Source organism: Takifugu rubripes, chromosome 8 (assembly GCF_901000725.2).
Source record: "Takifugu rubripes chromosome 8, fTakRub1.2, whole genome shotgun sequence".
Taxonomy (NCBI): domain Eukaryota; kingdom Metazoa; phylum Chordata; class Actinopteri; order Tetraodontiformes; family Tetraodontidae; genus Takifugu; species Takifugu rubripes.
In genome coordinates this window covers 4,926,155-4,937,660 of record NC_042292.1, presented here as the reverse complement: position 1 = coordinate 4,937,660, position 11,506 = coordinate 4,926,155, and the positions used below count along the sequence as shown (strand labels likewise).

At 43.3% G+C, this 11,506-nt stretch overlaps 1 protein-coding gene across 2 annotated transcripts in view; it reads right to left on the bottom strand.

Moving 5' to 3' along the window:
- Positions 1–11,506, bottom strand: part of mgat5 (alpha-1,6-mannosylglycoprotein 6-beta-N-acetylglucosaminyltransferase) — a 52,366-nt gene that overhangs the window by 2,571 nt on the left and 38,289 nt on the right. For both annotated transcript variants that reach the window (XM_003966462.3, XM_011606170.2), the window contains exons 12-16: positions 5,352–5,501; positions 2,398–2,544; positions 2,163–2,279; positions 1,654–1,728; positions 1,294–1,451 (exon numbers count right to left, since the gene is read on the bottom strand). In XM_003966462.3, the coding sequence (XP_003966511.1) occupies positions 1,294–1,451; positions 1,654–1,728; positions 2,163–2,279; positions 2,398–2,544; positions 5,352–5,501 (647 nt within the window). The remainder of the gene's footprint in view (positions 1–1,293; positions 1,452–1,653; positions 1,729–2,162; positions 2,280–2,397; positions 2,545–5,351; positions 5,502–11,506) is intronic.

The window sequence follows — 11,506 nt, the reverse complement described above, 5'->3', positions numbered from 1 at the left end:
AAACACAGCAAACTGCGCCCTCTGGTGGTACTCTGCTGAAATCTAGTCGGTATTATCCAGACTCTTCCCAAAATGTAATATATTTAATCTAAGTTACTTTACCATATTACTGTTTAGATTAAGAAATTTATTCACTTTCACTGAAATAAATGCTAGGGACACAGCATCGCAAAATCAAGCAACATATTTTTATATCAAATAATACAATAAGGATTATATAATAATAATAATAACTGTAGTTCCTCATAATTACACTGGGTGGGGGCTATATTGGAGTCAGATACAGTCTATGTAGCATCTGCAGGTCGTGGTGAACATTAATAGAATTACAATTATATAAGGGCATTAAACAATTAAGCCTTTATGACGAGACAAAAACACTTTTTATGTAACAAAAAGGTAACATTTCAGTGACATTTCAAATAATGAATCACATTGAACTAATTGTTGTGTGTGTGTGTGTGTGTGTGTGTGTGTGGTTCATAGGTTCATCTTTAAAATATAAGGAAAGCAACTTTTTTCAGTCTAACATGGGATTACTCAAAAAGTGTGCATTAAGTTTTCCATAGTAGTTGTGACTGTAAACATCCATGTTCGAAATACCACCATCCATGTTTCATCTGGTTATTAATTAAATTAATTAATAACATTATGACCACCACTCCTTGCTGACAGTTCATTGCTTTTACCTTCTGGCAGCAGCTAATTGTGCAGTAAAAAATAAAGGTCGGCTGATTTGACCAGCATATCAAGAGAGGCTGCTCTTTTGACTGCACTGATTTACGACCATAGAGGATTCCCTCGGCCTCCCAGCAGCACATAAAGTGCACCTTCGTGTGAGGCTCTAATCTGTTTCTGTGGTAAGTCCAAAATTGCATGAGTACTCTTTCTGCTGCACCGAGACTTCTGCCTGTATTGGAATAATCCCAAAATAAAGTAATGTGTTGTATTACTCCGTTACTGCCAAAAGCTAATATATTACTGTAACTTGTTACAGTAATATATGATGTTACACCAACACCAAATACCGCATTTATTAGATTCCATAACTTGTAAACAGTTTCTTACGAGTTTGGCACTTGTAAGAGCTACTTTGATTATGTGGAAAACTTTGGGTTTTTTAGAGGGGAACTGTGAAGAGTGAGTGTGAAGAAAGTCGCAGCCTTCCATTTCACCACCAAGGAAGAACACACACTGTTGTTGTGCTGCCACCTAGTGGACTCCGCACACATGACAGTTCAGATCTTTTCAATGTGAAAGTAAAATTGGCTATTTTTGGACTGTGTGCTCCACCTGGCCAGGTCCTTGTCCTTGTTGAGGTGTTGGAAGAAGGATGGCTCACAGATGAGCTGCTCCTCCTGGCACACCCGCTTGCAGGAGCGTCCGGGCTCTGCCAGCCTGACCTGCAGAGCGCTGAGGGGCGGCCACATCACCTGTCCATGGCAAAAGTCCTAAGAAACCATACACGGAAAACCCAGTTTTTACTCCTGCAGCTGCAGAGGAGCACGTCACAAATGCACTGCTAATGCGACATTAATAGTCAGAGTTTAGATACTTTTGGATCTTAATGGGTCATGTTTCTGGTTGGATTTAATGCAAATACGCATGATTAATTTCTCAAATTCGAGCGGTTTGGCATTGAACTTCCGGTACCTGGTTCTCGATGAAGCCGTTGACTCTCTGCAGCATCCCCTCACAGGTGAACTCGTACGGCAGGTACGGCTCGATCTGCTCAGGCACAAACCGCCCAGTGCAGGAGGAAGTCAGGACACATCAAATTTCAAGCAACAACTGATGCCTTTGTTGCGGCCGTGTTCACTCTTTCCCTGTTCTTGTATGTCCTGTCACCATGGATCACGAAGCATAGGAGGCTCCGCTGGCTCGTATGGTGAACAGGTCCATTGTTCCCAGTCAGTCGACGGAGAACAAGTTCTGAGTTTGTAGTTAACTAATTCACGAGGAAGAGAAGCCAAACAGGATCCCTCTCTTTTGCCCAACAGAATCTGCCCCTCACTTTCTCTCTAAACATTCCATCATTCAAATGCAGCTTCTAAAAGCTAAACAGATCTTTACATTTGAAAGGATATTATTTTAAAACCTGACTCTGGAAATTCTTCTCAACTGATCAACTTCAGCTAAAGAACATTGTGTTGCAGCTTCACCTTTTGGCTCAGAATCGAGCGAATGGCTTTCTCCACCTCGGCACTGTTCTCAATGTCCACCGTCCACACGTGTGGCTGACCGATGTAGACCTCGGCGTAAGGATGCTGAGAGGTCAGCTGCAGAGAGATAGGACATTATCTGAGCTGGAGCTGCAACTCAAGGCAGATTTACTTCATATTATATGTTTCCAGGGCCTGAAGACACCAGGGTAATCGTGATTGCACCTCAACTCACCTCTCTCAGTGTAGGTTTGCCTTTGAAGAAGTCTGTGTTCTTGCTGCTCTTTGGTGGGTTGAATTTGGGGTTGAGGAAAGCGCAGCCGTTAGCGATGGCCTCCAGTGGTGCTGGACCCTCATAGGGGAAGGAGAGACCCACAAAGAGCTGCAGAAAGGGGAAAAAACACGCAGATGAATAAACCAAAGGATGAATGTTCAGAGAGTATTTTACTGTACTGTAAGTTAAAGTAATGAAACTACAGGAAAACAAAGAGGTGAAAGTTGAGACAACTTCACTGGCTGTGAGGACTGTCCTCTTGCTGACAGCAGCAGTTAGCCACACTTAACCCAAACACCCACATCATCAGCAGAAAATACAGTCGAGACAGCACATTTTCCTCACGAAACAATGGAAGAGCAACAAGTATAGCAAGTATAGCAAGATGACATTCTTCCTGTGTTTATCCTTCTGACACACTAAAACACTGTCCCACAGAGGCTTTGTAAAACACAGACCACATATTGTATTGTAAAATGTTTATAGATTGTCCATGAGTATGGATGGATGGATGGATGGATGGATGGATGGGTGGATAATATTTGACCAAAATGAGGGGTGGAGCTCCTCCATGAGCAGGTAAGAACCTGCCCATGGCTCATTACTGGCAGTTACACTTGTTAGCCTTTGAGTGTGTTTATGCCCAGCTTGTATCTAGGCACAGGAACATGCTTTAACTAATTAAACTTCCCCCACCCCACCCCACCCCAACACACACACACACACACACACACACACACACGCACACACGGCCTCATTGGTACCACGCTCATGCCAACAGGTGGCAGTAAAAGCGCGCAAAAACGCTTCTCAAATCTCCAACAATTGAATTCGAAGAGACCTAAAATTGTGGCTGACGTATTTATTCAAGCGTATTTATACGTATTATACGTATTTATTTATGTTTAATATCACAGCTTCGATATTAATAGTGGATGAGGGAGTTTATTTTTGCAGGGTGAGTTGAGTGAATAATCAAACATTACACATCCCAGGTGTATTTTTTAACAGGGAAACCCCAAAAGCCCAATTAGCTGCAGGAGCTAGGTTACAGGTAACAGTGTGTTGCTGCGCTACAATCTGTGTTTACAATATTTGCATTGTTTTTTTCTAGTTTGTCCTTATCCTACGGCTGAATTGTTGCCTGTTTGTGGGATTCAACACATACTCCTTTTCTGAACTGTGCAATGAGACAATATTAATCTTTATAGTGTATACGCTGGCAGTCTTTCTGAGTTCCCTCTTTTTTTCTTCCCCTAACAACGATAATAATACTACATTTATTTCAAGTTCCTGTCTGAGCACTCACGGACACCGTATAAGATAAAATGTGAAGAACCCAATAAAAAGAAAGTATTAAAAGACATAAACAGAAAAGGCACATTACAGAAAACAAGGGCAGTGCAATTTAAAATATTAGGGAACAAGCAGCTTTAAAAAGATGAGTTTGGAGAGGTTTTGGAGAGTGGAAGGAGAAAGATTTTCCTAAGATCAGGTATGGAGGGACAAGGCTTGAAACACACTGGATACGAATGCAAACTGGAACAGCATCCCTGCGTGTCCACTCCGTCCTCCGTCCTCTGCCAAAACACACCGGCTGCATCTTCAGAGAGCAGCACGGCTGCTACTCCCCACTCCGTAGGGGAGCAGAAGAATTCCTGTTGATCGTGGGTGTCTCTACAACATGTAATTCCATGATTCCTACTCAAATGTCCAGTTGACAGCTTAGTTATTGTGTATTAGGCTGCCAGGTCAGTCTGTTGGTAACTAGGCTGAGAAGCGGAGGGTTCTTGGTTCAAGCCCCAGTGCAAACAAAACATGAAAGGTAGTAGGGGGAGGTGCCAGAACACCTTCAGAGCACTGCCGAGGTACCCTTGAGCAACGTACCAAAACCACAATTGCTCATATAGGGCGCTGTGATGAGCTGGCGACTCATCCAGGGGTGGACCCTGCGTACGCCCATTGTTTACCCTCCCCGTGACCCCGAACGGGATAAAGCAGAAGAAAAGACAAGGGTGGGATTAGTCATACAAATGTATTTTGAAGGTGCGGGTCCATTCTGCACAGTTGAAAATAAACCAAACTAAAGATGGGATTTGCATTTTGAAAGATTTCCAGATGTTTTATTTTCTCTTCCCCACTTCCCGTCCTGCACGTGCTGCACTGCACCAAATTACTACAACGTGCTACGCCATCCAAGAAATATCGAAGCCATGCGTATTTGTTTGGAGGGCTCTAGAACGGCAGAGCTGAGCCACATCTGGATGGGAACAGAGCAGCGGCCGGGGTTCACACACGCAACGGAAAAGAATCGGATCTGCCCTCGTTTTGGAGCAGAGGTAAAGCTTAAATTATCCAATACTTCAGCCTTTCCTCGGTCTATTTTGTTTTGTGTGCTCAGTAATAAAGACTCTGAAAGGCATTTCAGACCAAAGGCCTCTAAATCTCACCCGGTCTTGTTTTCAATAAAAGTCTGAATCAGGATCTATGGCTGTGTTTTCTGGCGCTGCCCAGGCTCCTGTCTGATGGCTCTGTCCTCTGTCTGCCCTCTGTCCCAGGTCTGATGGGACAGCTTCTGGTTTCAGAGGTCGGAGAAATCGAAACGCTCTCCCCTTTTTCTTCTCAAGAGGCTGACATAACCGGAGTCAAAAGAACTCCATCCTTCAGTGCCAAAGCTAATGATACTTCTCACCTTCAGGAAACACTCCACAGATTTGAAATCCTTCCTCTTTGACTAGAAGATGCAGAGAAACTCGGCACGGTTTAGGAGTGTTTTCACAGCTAAAACCGGGTGGATTAGCTGCATTTGCTGTTGTTCAACATATACATTCAACATAAAACGTTGGTCCTCATCCTTCTACACTTGAGCAGATGTGCAGATCATATCTGATGTGAAACATCTGCAGTGGACTCACCTTGGTTTCTCGGAGGAGAAACTGCAGATCTCTGCCACTCAAAATGCCGTGGTTCTTCACATAGCTGGGAACGTGCACAGTGCTGGTCCCGTGCACGGTGCCGTGGACCTCCATGTAGTTGTGTATGGTGTCTAGGTATTTCTTTTTATCCTGAAACAGAAACAAGACTTATTTACACTTCAGATCTAGTTTTAAAAGGAACTGTTGTTTTAGGAAGACACTCAGTAGAGGTTTGCCTCAAAAAGAAATGCATTTCCATTTCATTTATGCTCATGGAAAAAACAAAAACTGGTTCTGGCTGATGCTTTTGTCAATAGTGGATCAGAAACATTACTGGTGGGCAGATACGCAGAGAACCATCTGGACACTGAGCTAAAAATACCACTTTCTGAAGAGCATCATTGTACAGCCTGTTGTGTATCTGATGTTAGACATCAATCATTTCATATCAAGAACGCTGATGGAGACCCACTTTCTTTCCTTTACACACCCTGTTCAGCTGAAATCACCACAGAGGTAATGCTGCAGGCTGATAATGCTACGTTAGCGAGCAGGGATATGTAAAATACACTGGTCTTAAAAAGATACCAGCATTACTAGTAAAATAAGGATAAATTAGATATTGCCTTGTTTACGGGTCAGGTGACAGTTAGACCTTAGTTTGGCAGCCAACCTTGCCGACATTCGAAAGAGAGAATCTCAGATGAAAGGATCTCTATAGGTGGAAAGGTGGAGGTGCGGTTACACGTGCACAGTAACACCACCAAACGGTGTGAAAACATCGACAGTGGCTCTGTAATCAGCCTGGCTAGAAACACTAAAGGCAGCTGGGGAAGATGATACAGACATTTCCTCTGTAGTGGCAGGACGTTCTAGGGATCAAGCCCTGATTATTGTCTCTGATAAAAGCTAAAGGTTTTAGATTAATCTGATGACTCATACACAGAGCCTGTCTTTGACCCTCTCTTCTTCCACTTCCAGGACATTTCACTGCCTTCTCTCTCCCTGTGTGTGTTTATCTGCACCTCACTACTCTCTTTTGGGTTTAAATTACAGGTAGCCACTCGTCTGAGTCTCTGGAGAACCAACTATCAGATGCCTCCAGTCAGCCTGCTGTAACTAAAGCGGGGGTGTGTGTGTGTGTGTGTGTGTGTGTGTGTGTGTGTGTGTGTGTGTGAGCAGAGAGTCTAATTAAAGGGGGAAATCACTACCCTGTAATCCCCACACACAGGAGAGCTGAGCAGAGATTTCTGGAAGTGTGTGTGAAAATATTTAATGTAGGAATGAAGGTCACTGGCAAGAACCTAAAGAGAGGGCAGATACATGAAAACATGCCCAGAAGGAAATGTGTTGGCTAATTAAAATAGTTACAGTATTTCCATGTAAAATAAAGCAGACTTTGTGTGACCTCATGTAAATTACATTTCTGATCACATTGGATACTTTAAAAGCTAACAAGGCGTATATGGACTGTGTAGATACACCCTGTTGGTGTGTGTTGTTGTACTTGCTACATAACAAATAAAATACCCTCATTCTAATAGGAAATGGAAAACATTTTTGGGAAGTGAGGACATTTTGTCTGGTCCCCACAACTTCAAAGTTTGTTTTTAGGTTGAGTTTAGATTTGGGTTTAGGGTTGGGGGTTTAGTTGTGAGGGGTGGGGATAGGTGAAGAGCTGGGTAAGGCTCTGAAAGTCCTCACAAAGATAGAAGTACACGGATGTATGTGTGTGTATAAATTGCCATGACCCTTGCAGGCACTCACAACACAAAGGTTTACGTTCAGACAACATCACTTGCCAGCTCCACATGCTCCCCATATATCTACAATATTTCTCACGTGTACACACTCTGAAGGCATGTGTGTGTCTGTGTGTGTTTATAGAGCACAAACAAAGCAACGTGCTGAAGACGAGAGATGAATTTCACAGGATACAGACGACGGAAAGCAGAGACTGATTTATAAAGACTCAGACCCTCCAACGTCCTTGAACACGTGATGCGTTCAATAGAAGTCGAAACCTTAAACCATGAAACTGACGGTTTTGTGTAGAAGGACATGAAAGAGTTATGACATAAGAGCCTTAGTTTTAGCTTTAGCAGAGCTAAAGGAGGAGAAGTTGAGCTTTATGACCTAGTAAATCAGGAGGAATTTGTAAAGCTGAACTCTGAGAGGCTCCTGACTTCTGGGGGCTGGGAAAGATCGCGGGTGTCTGCCAGGGAAGGCTCAGCTGCACAATATGCTGCAGATGTCCACAGCTAATGTCTACCTGCTAATGGCACCTGTGTGACCTCATCTTACAGGGAAGCAGCTTGGATAATTTGGTAGCATATGAATTAGCAGACGTTGAATAATATTTTCTGAGGGAAAATAAATGTAAGTACTGTATATCAAGTTTTTAATACGGTCTTACAACAGTAAGAGCATATCTGCACTCCAATTTGAAATGCAAATGACCAAAGCAGATGTGGGCGTGTGCGCTGATCGCTGGAGTCGTCTTTGCCCAGGATTGTGGCTGCAGCACTGATTTCTCTGTATCAGCACATTATCCTGACAGGTCGTGACATCCCCAAACTGCAGATGGAGCCGCATCATTCGCGTCAGAGCAAATGTGAAGTGACTCCATCATCTTTTCCATTTACTTCATCCCTGTGATGTCATTCTCAATATTGAATATTTGTGCCACAAAGGCAGCGATCTTAAGAAGCAATAAGGCTTTCTGCCTTATCAGAATGCAGGCAGCAGATGCACTTACTTGCCCCTTGAGCTGCCTCCCCCATCCAACATCAAACGCACCTCTGATCATCTGAGCATCAGAAACACATTTCCTACTGACTCTGGAAACTCTAAAACTGGATTCTTGTCAATCAGCATCTAGCAAAAGAAACTGCACCCATCCCCATGCACACCTTTCTGCCTTTTGTCATAACACCTTGTTGTCACGGATGAGGGCAGTGGTTTATTTTGGTCTGCTGCTTTGCACAAGGACACTCCAGCACGGCCATCAGCCATTTCCGTGCTCCCGCTGGTTGACTTGTGTCTGTCGGGCACCAAACCCTCTCACAGCAGGGATGCGTTCAATAAGTTATTAACGTGGAAGATGTAATTTCGAACGGCATTGTAACCTGACCAGATTTCCCATTTTACAAGACCGCTATTTTAAATATTTATGTTCACCGTTTACAGAAAGGCAGGTATTGTTTGTTTCAACTGCATATTCGGATATTGGAGATTGCAGTGTGGTTTAAAAATGCTCCAGTAGAAGCTAAAAGATGAAAAAGACGGACAGCAAATGTATTAATTACCCCGAGCCGAACGAGCAGTAGCGCTTAGACAACAGGTAGATGATGTTATTTACACACAGCTTTGAGGAATCCTGTTGGAGTTTGGTGGCCACACAGCAAAGGCGTTCTTATATCTGTTCTAACACACAGAATCTAGCCTATCTTTAGCATGCAGCAGGTCTACTGCAAATGTCCTGCGGCACTCAGAAACAGCCTCTAATGCAGGGGAGGGCAAATCCAGTCCTCGAGGGCCGGATCCAAGCCAGACTTTCTGTCCTACAGGTAAACCCTTTCACCTGGGGTTCCATTTACCTTGGTGAAAGCGGTTTCTCCCTGGTAGGATGCAAAACCTGGCTGGATTCCAGCCTTCATGGATTGGATTTGCCCATCAGAGGTCAAATCTAGTCCTCGCGGATTGAATTCAAGATGGGATTTACATCCTACCAGGCAGGAAACGCTTTCACCAAGGTAAATGGAACCCCAGGTGAAAGAGTTTACCTGTAGGACAGAAAAGCTGGCTTGGATCTGGCCCTCGAGGACTGGATTTGCCCACCCCTGCTCTAATGCTTCACTGGCTGCATCACAAGCCTCATACCTGCTGCTACCAAGTAGCACTTGGTGAAGCATGTGAGGTCACTACACCTGCCTTCAGGAAAGAGTTTATTATTTCAAGTCTGACGATCACAATATTTGCTGTCATTAGTGAAGTATTTGAATCATTCATTTCACTGCCAATAATATTTTTCTGTTGCCTTCCCACATTTCTTGGCTGAATCTGTCTGCACGAGATCCGTGAATGGTCAAAACGAAACAGACCTTCAGCTCCCTGCTGCTGCTTTTCCTAAAAAAAAAAAAAAAATCAAGCAGAAGGGACACAAAATGGAAAGAATGGGCAGAATAAACCAAGATGAGGTTAACAATGGGAATGATCACCTTCACGGGTCTAAAAGCAGGCCTTCGCTCTCCAGAGCCGTTTAAAGGGAAGAGGAAAGCCTCCAAGTCAATAAAACATCGGTGGACTCCATTAACAACTGTGGTAACTGCTTATAATGTTCCCAGTGTGATCCAATACTACCATCACATCAGGTGAACACAGTGAATCAAAAAGTTTAATAGCAGACTTGTTTATTCTTCCACAATCAGGTTAAAAACTGACCGTGTGCCTCTAAAGGTAACGAGATCGTTGGCCTTCTGCTCTGTATCTGCCAGCTCAGCCGTCTCTCACCGACGTGTCAGCCGAGCTGCTGCCAAAGGCCCGCAGCTTTTCCTCTCAGTACCTCCCACTCATTCTCACCTTCCTCACCATTCCCTTCTGCCACACCAAATGCTGAGAAAACCAGTATACTCAGTAATTCTATATAGATTTGTGTAAATGCTGTATTGGTTTCTTTAATTGCACAAAGAAGAAACATTTCAGCAGCTTTTTGTTCTTGTTTAACACCGACAAACTGATTTCAAACAGTCAAACAGTTTTTGTAATGTGTGTACGAACAAATATAAAGAGAAACAGTTACTCTGAGCTGCCTTTGCTCTGTCTACCCCTCCCATTGGGTTGCTATGGAAACAGCTCCCTCAAAGGTGGCCTGGCCATTTTATTTCAGGTCTAATAATCAACACAGCCTCTTCTACAAGGAAATAATTTCTCGCCATCCTGGCTCTTTAATCCCCAGGATATGAAAAGCTGATGTCCTTCAAATTCACTGCATTCAAACTGATGAGTTATTCACGTGTCCGCAGCAAAATGAGGAATCATCTCGCTCCATGATGAAAGATCACTGTCTTGACTCGTATCTAATGCTGCACCACAGCCACTAAAAAATATTAAATGTGACAAAAAACAGGCAAGAAAAGGCCTTCTATATGTCAGAATATATAACTCTTTACAAACATATGAATCAACCCTGAATAAAAAAGCATCCCAGATTCTTCCAGACCTTTTAAGTGTTAATTAATTCCAGACAGCAACACTTTACTTGGATTAACCATAGTAGGCATAAATATTGTATGAGGCATGATGCTATCAGTATCAAGTTCACAACAGACTGTGTGCTCTCCAGAGGAGGGTTAGATGGGTGCTTCTACACTTCCACTTGATTTAAAAATGTTTTTGTTGTCCAACTGGGAGGAGGTAAATGGCATCCGTTCCTGTTCAAGAAAGTTTTTCACTCGCTTAATCAAAAGAAAATCCTGAATGCAAGTGTGTTAAAACTAGGTTAGGTTGAGTGTGACCTTTACATACTGATTGGGTACAAGGGCGGTGGGGGCTTTCAATTAGCTGAATTCTTCCTGCCTAACCTCCATTAACCCTTCGTTAAGCTCCAGGAGAAATGACAGCAGGCTGGAGAACAGCCATTAAGCCAATCACTTGTTTCCCCAACTGTACTCAGTATCACATACCATATATCTTTAATGTTTAAAAGTTTTTACGTTAGAGATCAGCATTATCATGAACCCCTTAAAAACCTATATGAGAAAATTGATAGAATTACACCAAATAATGGCAGAATGTCAACAGAAGAGGGAGGAGAACAATGCAAGTCTGTTCATTATCATTCAACTCCTAAATGGCCCTTTAATTAAAAGCAAGAGGTAATGAACACACTCGGGAGCCTGATTAGTAGCTAATGCCCCTGACCGTGAGCTGATGGTCTCTCCCGTCTGCCTTGCTACAAGACTGACAAGTTCTGACTCACGAGAAGCCCCAAACCGCAGCAGCACTCCAGCTACCTCTGGATTAAAAACGATCACATCTTTGGGATTAAGAGCCTTTCGACGTTGAAATCCACACTGCTGGTGTTCATTAATACATTTTAGATTAGGCCGCACTCACATTTCCTTTGTTTCTGCCGTCACTATCTTCAGATTTCA